This window comes from Phyllostomus discolor, chromosome 1 (genome assembly GCF_004126475.2).
Source record: "Phyllostomus discolor isolate MPI-MPIP mPhyDis1 chromosome 1, mPhyDis1.pri.v3, whole genome shotgun sequence".
Lineage (NCBI taxonomy): Eukaryota > Metazoa > Chordata > Mammalia > Chiroptera > Phyllostomidae > Phyllostomus > Phyllostomus discolor.
Window position 1 is genome coordinate 86989918 of NC_040903.2, and position 18818 is coordinate 87008735.

At 38.0% G+C, this 18818-nt stretch overlaps 1 protein-coding gene across 7 annotated transcripts in view; it reads left to right on the forward strand.

Annotated features, from left to right (window-relative positions):
* Positions 1-590: 590 nt before the first annotated feature.
* Positions 591-18818, forward strand: part of CENPE (centromere protein E) — a 63555-nt gene continuing 45327 nt past the window's right edge. For 4 of the 7 annotated variants that reach the window (XM_036025812.1, XM_036025814.1, XM_036025817.1 and 1 more), the window contains exons 1-13: positions 655-778; positions 2291-2382; positions 4600-4689; positions 4806-4924; positions 5658-5777; positions 6566-6647; positions 6810-6877; positions 6955-7020; positions 10666-10717; positions 12339-12426; positions 12760-12889; positions 14159-14278; positions 15124-15282. In XM_036025812.1, the coding sequence (XP_035881705.1) occupies positions 723-778; positions 2291-2382; positions 4600-4689; positions 4806-4924; positions 5658-5777; positions 6566-6647; positions 6810-6877; positions 6955-7020; positions 10666-10717; positions 12339-12426; positions 12760-12889; positions 14159-14278; positions 15124-15282 (1242 nt within the window). In that variant the 5' untranslated portion in view covers positions 655-722. Of the gene's footprint in view, positions 779-2290; positions 2383-4599; positions 4690-4805; positions 4925-5657; positions 5778-6565; positions 6648-6809; positions 6878-6954; positions 7021-10665; positions 10718-12338; positions 12427-12759; positions 12890-14158; positions 14279-15123; positions 15283-18818 lie in introns of all 7 variants that reach the window. The other 3 variants (XM_028506075.2, XM_036025822.1, XM_036025828.1) reach the window with 3 other exon arrangements.

Consider the following 18818-nt stretch of genomic DNA (forward strand, 5'->3'; position numbering starts at 1 on the left):
GGAAGGGGGAAGGGTCAAAGGTTCTTCCTGAGTGTTTTGTTTCTTAAAAAACAGACTAAAATTGGTATCCCAAAAGGCAGCTTCGGGGTGACGAAATTTTGACTCATTCAGAAGGCAACAGGCAATGGAAAAAGAGATTAAAGAGATTTTTTTTTTTTTAAGGGAAAACCTAACCCTGAGCTTCTAAGGAGCACAAGATTGTTTCCAATCTGGACTTTGCGGGTTTTTGCTGGTCCTCCCTCCTCATCCCCCGACACTTAATGTGATTCTTTAAAGGTTGTAATTCCCTTTTGTTGGGAAAACAAAACAAAACAAATCAAAAACCTCTCTGCCTTGTTTTTTCTACAGGCTGCAAACTTTTAGGGTGGAAAGGAGCGCGGTGTTTGCAAATGGCTGCCTGCACTGCAGTGGCTCCAGGCAGATAATAGCGATTTCTGCTATTACCAGGATAGGCGGGGCCCGCGCGCTCCGAGATCCCTGCCTGCCAACCAGGACCGTGTCCTCCTCCAGACCGTTTCCACCACCTCCCCTCACATCACACTCGTGGACGCGCCGCCGGCCTCGCGCGCCCCTGCGCCACGACGCAAGTGGGACGGCCCGTGACGTCACGAGGCCGCGCTCAATCAGCGGCGGCGTTTGGGAAAATTTAAACTTCAAGGCGGGGTGGCTCGTGGGTACGGTACAGCCAGACTGTGGAGGGTCTTCCCTAGCTTCCAGACGGGATGGCGGAGGAAGGCGCGGTTGCCGTCTGCGTGCGGGTCCGGCCGCTCAACAGCAGGTAGGTGTGTGCCGCACCCCGGCCGTGCTGAGTCCCGCGGCGCTTCCCCGAGTTGCAGCTTCCTGGCGTCGCCGCTCGGTAACTCTGCCGCTTACCCTCTCTGTCGAGCGACGGGGAAGGACCGAAGGATCTAAGAGATACATTCCAGCTGCGGATTCTCTTCAGTCGAGCATAATTCAGCCTCGCCAACTTTAAAGATTTAACCTTGCGGGGCTTTTTCTGGATCTTCGCCAACCCCACCCCACCCCACCCCCAGGGAAGTCGTGCGGAAAAGATCCTTACTGGCCCTCATCAATCGTTTTACACTTACCTGCCTCTCTCTCTTTGGTGTATACTCCTCTCGAGCAAGCACCTGTCTGTCTTTTTTGCTTTTTATTCAGTACGCACTCAAGACTTCAGACAGTGACTGAATACAACATGCAAAAGTTGAATGACTGATATTTGTTAATATGGACTCTTTAGTAGAGTGTCCTGTATAAACATACTGCCATCGTTGCCCTGTGGCTCTTAATTGGGGCAGTGTGGGGTGGGGGGAGACAGAAAATAAAGTGAAAAGTATAGAATGTTAAATGTTGATACGGGAGTAAGAAATGGTATGCAGAAAAAGCAGGGAGGGGAAGTAATAAAGTGTGTTTGTTTCTGTAGCCTACTGCTTTCTCCCATAAGGAAACTGTTAGGGTACACCTTGATAAGTGTTAGGACATGCAGGTGGAGAGTGTGCTAGAGGAGTCACAGTCCTTCAGTGAGACAGACAGTTTGCCGGAGAGGCATGGCTGCAGTCAGGAAACTCCTGACCCTTTTCAACCATGAAAAAATAAAGTTACTTTAAGGAAAGGTTAGTAAGGGTATTCCAGGCACACACGGGTTGAATCTATTATCTTGTGGGAACGTTCAAGTAGTTGATCTGTAGGGAATTAGAATACACATAGGAATTTAGAAGATAAGGATGAAGAGAGAAATAAACATGATCCAGGTTTCATGTGCCATATTAAGGACTTCAGATAACTTTTTAAAGTTTTAAGGGCGAGGGACATAAGCAGTTTCATTTTGAATGTATCTTTTCAGCTGCCAGTATTGGGTAAAAGACCCAATACTGGCAGTGAGAGTAAAGACCTTCTCAGTGAGAGGGCTGGAGGTTACTGAAGCTCTGGCCAGTGTGGCTTAGCTGGTTGGAGTGTTGACCCATACATACACCAAAGGATTGGTTTCAGGTTTGATCCCAATCACAAGCTATCCCGGTCAGGGCATGGAAGCAACTGGTCATTTCTCTCTCTTTCCCTTCCTCTCTCTCTAAAAGCAATGATAAAATATCCTCGAGTGAGGATAAAAAAATAAATAAAGATTAAAGTGTTGACCCGTCAAAGGTGGATTTTTGTATAGTTCTCTGATATAGGTATAAATCATTACCACCTTTTAAAATATTCTTTAGAAGATGAAATATTTTAAATTATCTTTCATATAATATGGCTTCTCTGACCCGTTACAGTAAAACGTAGTGTTTTATTGTTTTAGAGAAGAAGCTCTTGGAGAAGCTACCCAAGTTTATTGGAAAACTGGCAATAATACTGTTTATCAAGTGGATGGGAGTAAATCCTTCAATTTTGGTAAGCTTATAATAGCATCAAAAGTTAACCTGTTATTCTGTCCCTATTAAGAGTACATAGGCTGCCCTGGATGGTGTGGCTCAGCACATTGAGCTCTGGCCTGCGAACCAAAGGGTAATGAGTTCAATTCCGAGTCAGGGCACTTGCCTGGGTTGTGGGCCAGGTCTCCATTTGGGGGCATTCGACAGGTAACCAATCAATGTATCTCTTGCACACTGATGTTTCTCTTTCTCTCTTCGTCCCTCCCTCCCCCTCTCTCTAAAAATCAAATAAAACATTTTTTTAAAGAGGACAAAGGTTTATTAATAATACTGGATTTGTCATTAAAAATGAGACTAAGCCTTCCATTAACTGCTTCAGGGGAAACCTTAAAAAAGTGTTCATCCATGTACGAAAAGATAATAAAGAGGGCCTTATGACTAAAACTATCATTTTTCCTAAGCCCAAAATATGTCACTTAATGTCAAGTCATCTTTAAGATCTTTCAATGTAGTATTTTTTGCACAGTTATTTTCAAGAAATTTCTTTAAACAATAAATAGTGAAGCTATTCCTTCTACTAGAATACAGCAAGGACCCACCCCTGTTTTTGTGGAGCTTATCATATGGTCAGAAGAAGGGGTTTAAACAAGGAACTACACTTCTGATGACATAAGCTCTGTGGAAATTTATAGCGCAGAAGCTAACTAGTCCAGGTGTCTGCAGGATAAAGGAGAGCAAGCTAGGACAAAGGGACTTGGAGGCCCTAAAGGTTCACCGGGCTGATATGTTGTATTGGTTTAATATGTATATAGTGCTGCCAATGTGCCAGACACTGTTCTAAGCATTTCATAATATTTACCTATTTAATCTTCTAACAAGCCTCTGCAGTAGGTGCTATGTGATAGAAACCTTGCCATTTTAAAGTGGAATTAGAACAGAGAGGCCCAGAGTCACACAGCCAGCAAGCGGGAGTCAGGCTGCAAATCTACACTCCAGCCACACTGCCATGCTGTCCCTTAGGCACTGAAGAGCAACAGTGGAGTGGAGTCCTCTCAACAGTCTTAGGAGTCAGAGTGATTAGGTTGTCAAATTAATGTTAAAGTAGAAGGCCAACATAAAAGATTCTGGAGCAAAGATGTATAGTAGAGAAAATGATTCCTGGTGAAGGACTGTTTGAGGGTGTTACCATATTTTTTTAAAAGATAAAACAGTATGCTCCAGAGATAAAACCAAAAGTAAGGGGTACACAAACATTTCGACTCAGGTACTATAGGTTCTTAGTAGCCATATGTGCTTGCAGAGGATTTGACCCACTCACCTATCTGAAGCAAATGACATTAAGATTTGAATTATTCTGACATCTCTCCTTGCTCACAAATCATGATGCCTAAGCAGCCTTCAACTAGCACTTAGGTTTTCCATGTAGTTCTGCCAATAGGACAGATGTGTGGGCGTGGAGCGAGCAGTGTGATCACCGAATTTCTCATCACAGGTTGATAACGTTCCCTCCTGAATCACAAATCCATTCTTGTGAGGCTACCACTGCAAGAATGGCCCATTGTTAGTGTGCTGACAAAAGCAGGGGACCACTTCCTGGACTAGTGAATTCCTCAGGGCAAATGCCATCCGAAACCCAGCATTTAGCAACCAGCAAATTGGTCATTCCCTCTAAATTCAGCTCTTTTTAGTACTTTTCTTACAAATGTCTTCATTTGTTGGTTTTGTTTGAGCTAAACCTTCTGGTTAGATATGTTATAAACATTGAAATTTCTCAAAGAATAGTGGTATCAATAGTTCTCATTCCCTAAGTATTAACCAAATGTTTATAATAGTTCTCTGAGGAAGATAACATAATATATTGATTTTACAAATCAAAAGTGAGGCAAAAAGCCATCAACTCCTTTTCCCAAAGTCACATAGCTTGTAAGTCTCAGAACCAGGGTTTGCAGACAGTCTGATTCTAGACCCTGTGTTCAGCCCCTCTGCCCTACCCCCTCTTGAAAGCACATGACATAGATGACATGTACTTTTTCTGGGTGAGGACTGACACCCAAGAGACCTAAGAGAGAAGTATATTTCTTAGAGGACCAAAAATGTGAAGAAAATAATGTGTCTTAAGTATTTTATACCATATCCTGACAATTTTATTTATTTGGCTAACTATGAATTCCAAATGAAAATGCAGTTTATTTGTTTGTTTTAACTTATATGTGTTTTGTATTGTTTTATTTTTCAGATCGTGTCTTTCATAGTAATGAAACCACTAAAAATGTTTATGAAGAAATAGCTGTGCCAATCATAGATTCTGCTATACAAGGCTACAATGGTTTGTGTTCACTGTAGAAAATTTTTGTCCTGGGTATCTGTTCAACCAATATTGGTAGTTTTACACATTATAGTCTCCTTTTTTTCTCTGCATGTGTTTGTGTTTTGTCTTTGCAGGTACTATATTTGCCTACGGACAGACTGCTTCAGGAAAAACATACACTATGATGGGCTCAGAAGATTATTTGGGAGTAATACCCAGGGCAATTCATGACATTTTCCAAAAAATTGAGAAGGTAAATAACTTAGCTAAATTTCTAGTTTGTACAGGGAAAAGTAGTAGTAATAGAACAGCAACTTCAGTGTTCTCTTGTAATGATGAAAAGAAGTAGATTCACAGGTGTCTCTTAATTATCCTCAGGGAGAGAAGAAAGGCATGACATAGATTCACTTGTTTCCTCACAAACTTACTTCAGAGCTTAAAGTTCTTCATTCTTTGACTTAAATTCTGAAACAGTGATACTCCCCTCCACAAAATGGGCATTAAGGAGCAGGAAAGTCTTGTCAAAATTATTATTAGCTCCTTTGCCTTTGTTTAACTACCAGTGATTATCCAGGATCAATAAAAAATAATAGATGTAGGTAAAAGGCAAGGGAAGCAGGGCCAGATGAGGCAACCTAAGTAATTGAGTTGATTTATTTAAACTAGTTTTTCATTATTATTGTAATGATTTTTAATGTTCTTACTTGAACATCTGTGGGTAGGGTTTTATTTTAAGCTTATAAAGTTGAACTGGGCACTCTTCTTTCTATGATACTATACTTTTCTGAAAGAGGGTTTTTGCTTTTATATTTTTGTGTTTATCATTGTTAATAATATAGAACTGTAAGGGCATCTTGGGGAGGGTGGTTGTTTTAAAAAGATAATTTCTTTTTAAAAGAAATGTTTTAATGTTAGCACATAAGCATGTAGTGCTAGGTTTTCATAATTGGCTGATCTCTGATGTTTTTATGAATTTTTTCCTCTAGTTTCCTGATAGGGAATTTCTCTTACGTGTGTCTTACATGGAGATATACAATGAAACCATTACAGACTTACTTTGTGACACACGAAAAATGAAGCCTTTAATAATTCGGGAAGACTTCAATGTGAGTAGCAGAGTTCACAAAGTGGCTCAAAAACTTATTTTGGGGATAATTGTTCTTGTGCATTTACCTTTAGTTTCTGTATATTTTTAAGTGTTTCCTGTATATATGGTTTGTTTCTTATTTTCTTTGTTAAGCGTTTGTAGAGATCATCTTTTAAGCAATACAGAGATGGGCAAAAGTAGGTTTACTATTGTAATACAAATAATATAGTAAACAATAATACAAGTATAAACTTGTTTTGCAAACTCACAACTGTAAACCCACCTTTGCCTACCCCTGTGTGTGCAGTTTTTAAATATTGAGAGCTGTAATATATTGGTGTAGCCCTGACTGGTGTGGCTTAGTGGGTTGGGCGTTGTCCTGCAAAATGAAAGGTCACCAGTTCAGTTCCCACTCAGGGCACATACCAGGGTTGTGGGCCAGGTCCTTAGTTGTGGGTATGTGAAAAACAGCCAGTCCATGTTTCTCACATCGGTGTTTCTCTCCCTCTCTTTCTCCCTCCCTTTCCCTCACTCTAAAAATAAATAAATAAAATCTTTTTAAAAATACCTTGGTGCTATAAGTGCCTAAAATGAGCAAGATGGAAGATTCAGATTAGAATTTGGTGTGCTTTGAAATAGGAAATAAATTGAAAATATTATAGGTTTACCTGTTACTTTTATGCTATAATTTCCATTTTGCATTTTTAACTCCTACAAATGAATTCTCTTAGTTGTACCTTCTTTTTGATATGCAAACTTTTAAGTGACTTCTATTTCTTTATTCTTCCCATAATTAAACTGTTTCAGAGGAATGTATATGTGTCTGACCTCACAGAAGAAGTTGTTTATACATCAGAAATGGCTTTGAAGTGGATCACAAAGGGAGAAAGTAAGACTTGATGCTTTATTTCTTCAAAACATTGTAAAAAATATTCAATTGAATGTATTTAGGCTTCAAATCTCACTTTTCCCTTAAAGCTAAAATCAAAGTCAATGTTTTTCTTTGGATTTTAATATACACAGCTGAAATGTGACTCATTTTTTTTTACAGAGAACAGGCATTATGGAATTACAAAAATGAATCAAAGAAGCAGTCGTTCTCATACCATTTTTAGGATGGTAGGTAATTCTTTCTCTATTTGCTCTTTCCAATTAAGAATGCACTAATTTTTCTACAAGTTGCCTTTTCCATCTAGATTTTGGAAAGCAGAGAGAAAGGTGAACCTTCTAACTGTGAAGGATCTGTCAAGGTGTCCCATTTGGTGAGTACTAATGACCCATGATAAACGTACCATTTAGGCCAAAGCAAAATTTAATTCAGCTGCTGGATGTTTGGTTTCATAGGAACTGTTAACTGAACCAAACAGTTAAAACCATCTATAAATTGATAGGTTAACTAGTGTCATATGTAGCATGAAATTATGACTTCTACCTCCTAAAATTTAGCTGTTAGGTCTATAGGATTTGAGGCTTTTTCTGACCAGTAATGAAGAAGTGTGTGGGAGTTTGTTTTTTTTCCCCCTATGCATATTTAAGGGTTAAAATAATCTTGAAATTGGGGTGGAGGGAAGGTCTTTGTTTTTTGGCTTTTTAGTCTCAGCGAATAGAATTGAGGCTTGTGAGATAAGCAGAAACCTAAGTGGGATGGTTTAAAAATAAATCACATTATTCAAGTTCATTCTTATGTACAATAAGAAAATATATTTTATATTATAAACAGAATATTTAGACTATAAATCCCTTGCAGGGAAAAGTGATATATCATTCATCTTGTAGCCTCAACACATTGCGCATAGCTTATGTTCAATACCTGTTGAATAAGTGACTACAAGCACACATTTGTTTTTTTCACATAAATAAACCTCACATTGCTGCACTGTATCATTTCTGTCTCTTGTCATGTTTCCTCCCTATTCCTTATCATTTTCACTTTATTCTCTGTCTTCAGGGCCTAGATTTTTAGCTTGATGTGGGATGTGATTTCAAGATTACTCTATTTGATTTGAAAACTTCAGGGGAAAATGTAATAAATCTATAATATATTTGTTCATTTTTAGATTTTGAAAAATTAGTTTTAATTAAATATCTAATTCTAGTTTACCTCACTTTACTGTATAAGAACAAAACTTTAGTAGATTAATCTTGCTTTAATTTAACAACAGCAAAAAAACCACAAAACCTAACTTTCTGTTTTGTTTTCCAAACCTGTCTTGTGATATTTCAATACAATTCCAACTTTTCTCTTCATAATTTAGCTTTGATATTCTTGGTGTATTCAGTGATCTATTTGGTGACTTTTCTCATATTGTTTGATGCTCTGTCATCTAGGGACCATAGATGCCATCTGGTCCAACAACCTTCCAGCCCTCTTACTTACTCTGAAGTATCTTCTTCAGAAAAAGTCTTCCCCAAAGAGTCATTTTGTGGCTCTTCGTAAGTGGCCTTTGACTGTCTCCTGGCCTTTCTGTGTTAGTATCCAGGTTCTCTTAGCTGTGCTTCTCTGTTCCCTTTGTGGCTCTTCTAACAAAAGCACAGGCTGCTCTGTGGCCTTCCTTACTTCCCATGCTTGCCCTCAGGCATTGCTATCATTTCTGTGTTATGTGTATTTTATATAGAGTCTCTGAGTTCTAATACATGTCTTAGAGATCATTATGATTGTATGTCCCACTGTTGTCTCAAACTTCAGTGTGTCTAAAACCAAATTAATTGCCCTGGCTGGTGTAGCTCAGTAGATTGAGTGACAGCTTTGAACCAAAGTGTCTCAGGTTCGATTCCCAGTCAGGGTACATGCCTTGGTTGCAGGCCATGACCCCCAGCAACCGCACATTGATGTTTCTCTCTCTCTCTCTATCTCCCTCCCTTCCCTCTCTAAAAATAAATAAATAAAACCTTTTAAAAAATAAAATAAAGCCAAATTAATTTTTTCCTATTATAGCAAATACATATTCCTTTTTTCCAGTAGTACCTGCATTATCCTGATCACCTCGGCTGGAAACCCAAGTCATTTTAACTTTTTCTGCTTTCCCCTTTGTCCAGTTATTGCCATTTCTTGTTGATTCCATCTTTCAATATTCTCGTGAGTGTCGTACTCAATTAGGTTCTCATCTCTCTTGCATTACTACATCATTTTCCTGCACCTGGCCTCCATGACTCCAGTCTTCCTCTCCCCAGTCTGTTGTGTAGATTTCGAATGTTATTAAGCACTGCTTTTGTTGTATCGCTTCCTTAGACAAAATATGGCCACTCTTAACTCATCTAACTTTACTTTCTTCCATTCCACATGAGCTCCTCTCATTGCTTGGATCCCTTAGTGTCTGTGAACAGTAATGCTTGTTCCCATCTTTATACCTTATTTCATCACCACTTTGCCCTGTTATTATGTATCTAGGTCAACTGTGGAAGATTAGACTTCTCTGATTATTTTAGGGGAGAAAGAAGAATCTGAAATAGAACTGTAAGGTAAAGGTACAGAACTACTTGACATTCCTGCAAGGCTCCACAGGAAGAAATATTTTAAATATCTGACTTAAATGCATTAAGAATATTTACTGAGCCTTTACCATGTTGTGAGCACAGTACTGGGTTCTTAAGATCAGAAGAATAAAGAAGATACCGCTCCACTACTTACTATCTCCACTGCTACCAGCCTAGCTCAAGCCACCATCATCTTACATTCAGATTTCTGCACCAGCCTTCTGACTGGGCTCCCTGCTGCTACTCTTGCCCCTCCCCAATCCTTTCTCCACCTGGGGTTCACAGTTGATCCTTCAGAAAGTTAAATCAAGACACATCACTCTTGCGTAAAGTCCTCATGGTTCCCCATTGCAGTTCTTACCTTTGCTTACTCTATTTTGTCCTGTCTCTACTTCACTCTGCCATGCTGCCCTTCTATGTTTTGAGTGCACTAAGCTCATTGCTTTGTGACTGAGAGTACTATTTTTTATTCTGGAGTGTGGTTCCTTTGGTCTTTGCATGGCTGGCTTCCTATTCTCTGTCATTTATCTTAGTGTAGTGGAAGACCGTCCCCAAATACCCAGTCCAAGGAACCTCTGTCTCTTCCTCTTTTTCTCTTCCTGTACTCTCTTTAAATTACCTGCATTACACTAACTATGATTATCTGTTTGTCTTTTTCTCTCTTCTCACCAGCTTCCTCCTATCCTCATCCCACCCCATGTGGAGTATAAGCTCTGTGAGAGCAGGGACCTGATTTGCCCAGTTAACTGCTATGTCTCTAGTACCTAACATACTGCCTGCAGCATGACAGGCAGTCACATTTTTTCAACAACATTTGAGAAATGAAAGAGGCCAGTGCTTTCAAAGATGCTACAGAAATGACTAGCTCAACACTATAAGAATAAGCCATTGTCTATAAACACCTCTCAGTACACAGTTAAGAGAGCAATTCATTTAAGGTGTGGGGAAAGAAGAATAAAACTGGCAGGACTACACTGAGGAGTTCACATCTGGTCCTGAATAAAGAGTAGGGGCATACTAGAACATTCAAACTAAAAGGGAGTGGCAAAAGATAGCACTTGCAAATGCAGAAGCACATGAGGGCATGCAGAGTACAGTTCAGCATAGTGTGTAGTTAAGGGTAAATGATGGGTAGATATAAGGCTGGAGCAACACAAGTGCCAGATTATAAAGAACCAAGTTCACCATGGTAAGGCTTTGAATTGTGTGTAGGAAATAGAGAACCTCTTCTGGCAGCATTATGGAAGATACATTGTAGATAAGGAATGAGATATGGAGATCAGTTCTACTCAGAAAAGGGGAGGCCTAAACAGTGGAGCGAGGAGTTCAGAGTGGTATTTAGATAAACCATGCATTAAAACAGTCTTTCAACCATTTGGATTTTATCATTTCAAGTTGCCATTTCTAAAGGTTTATTTTCATCTACCTTTCAGAATTTGGTTGATCTTGCCGGCAGTGAAAGAGCTGCTCAAACAGGTGCTGAAGGTAATGAAAACTCATGCAGTATGTTGGTCTGAATGGTTTCCTGTTCTTTTACAGAATAAACATCTTTAATGTAAATATCTGCTTCTGTATCTAGCTATTACTTCAGGCTACTATAGCATCAATTTAAAAACTTAAACTATGTGGTTGATAGGATTGTCTAGCTGGAAAGCTCATGAGAGTACCATGAAAACTAAATTTTCATAATCAGTAAGGGAATTCAGAAAGGTAGTGGGGTACAGAATTAATATGCTGACATTAATAATTTTCATAATACAACCAGTTAGAATATTAAGTGTACAAAAAGACCTCATTTACAACACTGACTTAAATGATGTAATACCTAGGAAGAAACTCAAAAATTTCCCAAGACCAAAATAAAGAAAACTAGCCCTTGCTGGGTGGCTCAGTTGATTGGAGCATCATTCCATTCACCAAAAAGGTTGCATGTTCAATTCCTAGTGAGGGCACATTACTAGGTTGTAGGTTCAATCCCTGGTCAGGGCATGTACAGGAGGCAACCAGTCGAGGTTATTCTCTCACATCAGTGGGTCTCCCTCTCTCACTCTCCCTTCCCCTCTCTCTAAAATCAATAAACAAATCCTCAGGTGAGGATTAAAAAAGAAAACAAAACTTTAAAACAGACCTGAAGGACATAACCAAATACATAAACAAATGGAAGACCATATTTAGATGGGAAGGTTCAAAATCATAAAGATGTCAGGCCTCTCTGTGTTAATTTCTTGCAGCCTGACATAGAGACACTCAGCTGAGGGTGGCCTACATCCGCCAAACCAGTGAATCCTCAGACCTGGGGACAAAAAATAAATGTTTATTGTTTTAAGCTGGTTTATTAAGCAACAATATTACAGCCATAGTGAATAATGCACCTTTGATATATGGTAGATTGGAAACTTACATGTCCCTCAACAGGGTGCTAGGTATATCAGTTCTGATACATTCATACAATGGAATTCTAGGCAATGAAAAAGATCAGTGATTACTGATATAATATGTTGCCAAGTTAAGAAAGCAAAGTGCAAAAATCATACGTGTAGTGTGCTATTAGTTGTATAAAAAGGAAAGGGAAGAAATTAATATATATGGACTTGTATTTCTAAAAATCTCTAGAAGAATAAACTAATAAAAGTGGATTCCTGGTATAGGAACAAGAATATGTGCAATGAAGCATAAAAGTGAAAGAACTTTTCATTGTGTACTTTTTTAAAATGAGCATTTGAACTTATTAACAACTTTAAAATGAAAACTTTTTTTAGTTGTGAGCCTGTAGGAATTGATTTGATTTTAAGTGTATAATTGCTTGTATTTGGAGGTTTGGAAAAAATAAATTTGAATTGAGTTAGAGACACTCTTTTAGGAAATGGGCTTTTCCTCCCCCTGATTCTTAGTCACCTTTTTCCTTTTGCTATATCTCTCAGGTGACAGCTTTGCTGACTCATGTGATAGGGGAGGAATACAGAGAGAGTTTCTTCTACTGTTCTGTGCCAAAGCATAGACTTTAGCATCTGACCTTTTAAATTCTAATTTCTCTTATAACTTACTGGTAAATAAGTTCATGAATTTTAGATTGATTTTAGTTTTCATATTTGTGTAATAAATTCAGGCATGCGACTTAAGGAAGGATGTAATATAAATCGAAGTTTATTTATTTTGGGACAAGTGATCAAGAAACTGAGTGACGGACAAGTTGGGTAAGCTTATCCCATTGTACATTTACCTATTAATGCTCATATTCTTCATTAGTCTGAAAGTTGTAACAGTTCAGTGACAATAGTACTGATTTCTTCCATGTATTCAAAAACTTTTGGAATTCTGTGAGCATGCATGACTTCTTATACATATTCCTGTGACCAACTATTCTTATTTTAAATATTTTTTGTTAGTAATTTTATCTGCCTTCTTTACTCTGTAAAGAATTTATTTTTAAAACTATAGCTAGTGTAAGCTTCTACGTTAATAAACCAACCAGTTTTGTTATATAAAAATTCTTTTCCCTTTTCTTCCCAAACTCATTTTTCACGAAGTGGTTTCATAAATTATCGAGATAGCAAATTAACACGAATTCTCCAGAATTCCTTGGGAGGAAATGCCAAAACGCGTATTATTTGCACAATTACTCCAGTGTCTTTTGATGAAACTCTTAGTACTCTCCAGGTAAGTTTGATTTTTTTTTTTAAATTTCAACTCAATGTAGGAGGGAAATCATCGTGACAAAGAAGATGCTACAGATTATTCAGACACAAATGACTAGCTCAACACTGTAAGCTAAGTCATTATCTATAAACACCTCTTGGTACACAGTTAAAAGAGCAATTCATTCGAGGTGTGGGGAAATGAAAGATAAAACTGGCAAGGCTACATTGAGGAGGTAACATTTGGTCCTGAATAGAGTATGGGCATACTAGAACATTCCTGAGACCTGGGCACCTATTAGGCTTAAAAACGTACCTACTAAGATTAACTGGAGTTTTTTTTAATTGACATAAATTAATGTGTTGTCTACTAAATAGCATTTTAAAATTTTTCCCAAACTTCAATCATTCATACCTCACCTCCACAGTTTTTACCACAACCAACACTTTTATTGAAACTGACATATTTTTCTTTAAATAACTCACTTTTTATATAATTTATTATAGAAGGAAACTTTATATCAGTCCTATAAATGAAAATCAGTATCACTTGCAACAAGTGGAAGGTGACTCAAAAAAGTGTGTTTTTATAACAATAATTCTTAAATTCCTGCTAGCTAATTGTTTCTTACCTTGACTCTGAACTTAAGTCCTGCATTTTCTGTTTTCTTGTTATTGTTTTGTTTTGTTTTGTTTTTTAAGGGAAAATGAAAAATGTCAAGAAAACAGCTTTCTCAGTGAAGGGTTTGGTGTATGTAATGGTCACCTTCACTTTCCCACTTAAAGTTACTTCCAATACTCATACTCTAAGAAACATTGCTTTAAATAGCTGCTGAGCACTGGATCAAGGTCCTGTCAGAAAAACATAGAAAATAGAGTCCCTGGCTTCACAGAGCTTATAGTCTAATAGGAAAGATTAGACTGACTTTCAAGACGATTGCCATAGTTAATAGTTTTGTGGCTAGTAAGTAGGATAGAGTTCAAAGGAGGGACAGATGCTTTTGACTGGAAGCAAAGCTTCAGGTAGGGGGAGTATTTGCACTGGACTTTGAGGGGCAGATGAGATTCTAGTTCTTGTAGGTTTTCTGTCAGCACCTGTCTTTCAGATATTTCTTTGACTCCTAAAGACTAACAGCCAGGGTAAGTTATGGGCATTTGTGTTCAAAAGTATTAAGCCACCTGGAAAGAGCATTGATTTTTCTCTGTAGAACTTAATTACAAATAACCTAAATATTATTGACTAAAATAGTTTTTTAGTGTCAAGCACTTAACACTCTTGTATTTTTTCCAGTTTGCCAGTACTGCTAAATATATGAAGAATACTCCTTATGTTAATGAGGTATCGAGTGATGAAGCTCTCCTGAAGAGATATAGAAAAGAAATAATGGATCTTAAAAAACAACTAGAGGAGGTATGTATGAACCATGTATTTCAGTGAAGAGTGGGAGAGAAATAGAATTGAGATCTGCCTAAAGGCTCAGAAACTCTTACATCATCATATCTAAGTTATGCAACCTAACTTTAAAACACTTTTCAGCTAAGAAGAAATCAACTCAAAAGTTTTAGTTTAATTTACTATAAACTGAAAGATTTAGTTTCTTGGAATTATTCTAGACTTTACTTTTCATTTCCAAAGGGCAAAATGTAAGGTTTTGAAATGGGCCAAGTAGAGATACTTTTTTCAAAAGTGTCACAATATAGGGAAGTAGGTTAAAAAGAGAGATTATGTATGGTTACTTAAAACTATTTTCTATAGTTCCATGTTATCTTGAATTCCTCTTCTAACCTTGCAAGAGCAATCTAATAAAAAGCATAATCACTTGTCACTGTAATTTTTTTGTTTTAATCATTATGGTCCCCTAGTGATCTTTTTAAAAATGAATTTAAACATCATATGGTAGACTTATAAGAACATTTCTTCCTTTGCTATAGGTATTTAGGTCTCTGCTTTTCTGACTTCTCTGCCTGTCATTTATATATTTTAAGACAATTAATAGAATTGCTCTGACAGCATTTTTATAGTCTTATACATGGCATATGGAGTATGCACATGAGAACTGTATATTTTACTTTATTATAAAATTCAGAAATTATAGTAACTACATATTGGTATTCTGTAGATAGGGTATTTTATTTCAATAACATTAAAATCTTCATGGTTCCCCCAAAATTTATATTCTATTTTTAAGCTACTTCCAAGGTTTTAAAAACCTACCTATATTTATTATTAACATAACCAAATATTACATTCTATAGGTTTCTTTAGAGACTCGGGCCCAGGCAATGGAAAAAGACCAATTAGCCCAACTTTTGGAAGAAAAGGATTTGCTCCAAAAAGTGCAGATTGAGAAAATTCAAAACTTAACAAGGATGCTGGTGACCTCTTCTTCCCTCACATCACGACAGGAATTAAAGGTAAAATACTGTAAAATACTTTTAAAGTAGACAGCTTAAACTCAGCATATAGAGAATAGAGTTGGCATTCCTATATGTTTCTTCAATAGTTATGTATTTCTTATCCTTAATACAGTATATTCAAGAAACTCAGAACTTTTTGTGTATTTGCCTATACATCAACAACACCTAAGAGATTAATGGAAAATACTGACTCCTGATTCCCACATGTAAAGACCCAAATTCAATAAGTCAGGAATACAGTCAAGGAATCTATTTGAAATTTTCTTCTTAAGAAATTCTAATGAAATTGATTAGGTGATTGGGAACCACAGATGTCTAGTGTATGTGGGCATATTTTTTATTTAGACAAATACTAATCTCAGGAAAATTGATCTAGAATATAAGTCAACATATTTGATCAAAATTCTGCTGTATATCTATTATCCAGGAGATGTTTTGGGTAAGTGTCATGACTAAGAACAGCTTCTGGAGCTGGACTGCCTGTATTTGAATCCCTGTTCTGTCAGTTCCTAACTGCTGACCTTGAGCAATTTCTGAAATGTATGTTGCTGCAGCTTCCTAATCTGTGAGGCAGCTTGATCCCCACCTCCTAGGACTGATGTAGGAAGTAATATAGAATGTGCTTAATATTTCACAGAGCAAATACTCAATAAATGTGTGCTATTAAGATTATTATTCATAGACATTATGTTCAAATCACCATGCTAGGTATAACAGAAGACACTCAAGAACTACATGTTGACTCAGTGATGAGTAGGAAGTAGCCCAGGGGAAGGTATAGGGATGAGCGGTTCAGGAAGACATCTATGTGTACAGAATTTGTGGGAAAAAAATATATTTCTTGGACTTAAAGTGTTCTGGTGGCAGGGACATTTTAAACCACATTGAAGGTTTTGAACGTTGTGTTATGCTATGAACAGGAAAAAGCCTTGTAGGTAACATGATCATAACTGCATTTTAGAAAGGTGTAGCTGCTATGCACATCACGTTGACTGGGGCTTTACAAGGATAGTGGCCCTAGAGATGGAAAATATTGGATAGATTGAAGAGTTATTGGGAGGTAGATTCAACAGGACTTTGTGATTGTGTTGATATGGGAGGCAGGGGAAGGGATAAGGCATTTTCCAGAATGACTCACAGGCATTGCTGGGCTTACTGGGTAGCTTATAGCAGTATTTGTTGAGTTATGGAACACTGAATGAAGAGCAGTGGAACTGCTCAGTGTTTGACTTGGGACATCTCCAGTTTGAGGTGTCAGTTGAAAATAAAAATGTGCTAAAGTAAGGTGAAATATCTGAGATGAAGATACCATTTGGGCGTTAGCTACTACAGATCCAAATTAAAGTCTTGGGAATGGATGAGCTTGCTTTGGGAGCATATTGAGAATGCAAAGAACAGATGGTCAAAGACAAAACTTCAAGAAACAACAACTTTGTAGGTAAAGGCAGAAAAGAAGAATCCATAAAGCAGCCCAGGTTAGCTCTAGAATTAAGGAAACCAGATGCATGTGATAACAAGAGGCAGAGACTATTTCAGAAAAGCGGTGTGTCACATTCTGCCGAGAAGTTAAATAAGATATATATAGACAAATATTTTTGTTTTAGAAACAAGAAGCTCATTTGAAAAAGCAATTTGTGTTATGCATTGGGAGTGAAAGCCACTTTGCAATGGGTTGAGATGTCCCAAAGGGATGGGATCTTAAATACAGCAGAAGGGTCTGGCCTTAGATAAAGGGAGGAACACCTGTTCACTACAACAAGCACAGAAAAGGATAGGCATCAGTACAAGTAATGCTTTCATAAATTTGGGCTTATATTTTCTTTGCGAAATAGGAGGTTTACTTTTTCTGCTATGGTGGCAGAAGATAGTAGAGACACAAATTTGCAGACATGCTAATAAGTATTTGAAATAGTTTAGCCTTTGTAAGGAATGGCAACAAAAGCCCACATACAGAAAGTCTGGCCAGCAGCATTAAGGACCCAGGTGATGTTGGCTGCCAGTCTTGCGGCTCTGTAGTTCTGACAGTGTTCAGGAGACTGATAAAGGCTCAGGCGGTAGTGTAATTCATGTGAGGGTACACTGCTTTGAGATAGGTGTATGGAACAGAATGGTCATATAATTTGAGGCCGTTGACCCAAAAACTTGATTGAAGTGATCATCTATGGAATCGAAGATGATGGGATGAGAACCAAAAGGAAACCAGCAAGAAGAAAGTAGTGAATCAAGGGAACAGAGGTCCCTCTTAATCTAAATAGCTAAAATGAGATAGACTGAAACAGTGGAGTGGAAGAATGGGAACTGTAGATAGAGCAGAAAGTCTAGCTTTATGACTTTCAGATAATGACAAGGTCCAAGAGTGAGTATAGGAGTGACTGGAGTTAAGTTGAAGGTCACTGGAGTTGAGGATTTATATGACTGGGCTTTTGCAGAGCAGGCTGTGGAAAGAGCTGGCCATTTCAAGCAAAAAGTTATTACATGGTAGGAGCATGAAAGCATGCAGTTATACAGATATATATCTGCATTATACAAATATCTGTAGTACACAAAAAATCAAGAGGCAATGCAGTGGAGTGGTTAGTGGATAGGCTCTGAAGTTACAGGCATGGGCTCAGCCACTAATTGGGTGTGAGATTGTCCATGAGGTCTCCACACTTTTTTGGCACCCCCCCACCCCACCATCTTCTCCATAAAATGGATGTGCCAAGAGAGGACTGAGAGGATCACATACAATGAGACAATGCTTGTAACAGATAAAGGGACAAGGGGAAAACGGTAGCCACGAAATATGAAAAAACACAAACAGGAGATGGACAGAGGAAGAGAACCCAGCAAATCAGAGTGAGTGATGAGGACAGCTAGCCGAGTGGGATAAAAACCAGGAGACAGAGATGTCTCTGAGGGATGAGGGAGAAGGCAGTGTAGAAACTGAAAGAGAATGGTAGCTAAAGAGAAGGAGTTGAGAGGGTTGGTTTGGTTTGGTTTTTCTTTACTCAAAAACAAACGGGTTTGAGGATTTGTAAAGCTGAGAGAAAGGAGCCTAGTAAAAATGACATGTGAACAGATTATTGAGGGAGCAAGGTCCCAAGTAAGAAAGGAATGCATGCAACCAGGAGCACTGGTGGCAGCATCAGCTTTACCGAACTGGGAGAGAACTGGCGTTGTGAAGGGCCCTGTGAAAGGCTTCACAGCTGAAGAAGATTCAGATGAGCTACCTGTCTGTTCCTTCCCAGTTCAAGCTGGGTTCCCAAACGTGCTTTGGCAGCTCTGGTGGAGACGGCTGCACTGTCTGTCCTGCACAATTCCACAGTACGTATTTTAAGGGTTGTGAGGGAGCCAGTTTTTCAGTTAGTTAAGTCCCAGAGAAGCTTGTAAGTAAAGATTCAAATTAGAAAATAAAGTTTAAATCATTTCATCAAATTTACTATGGGCTTATACACTGATTTGAAAATAAAACCAATTCTGTCAAGTCAATTGTGTTTAAAAATGGAAACTAGTTCCCTTGATAATAACAAGTTATTATCTTGTTATTATCT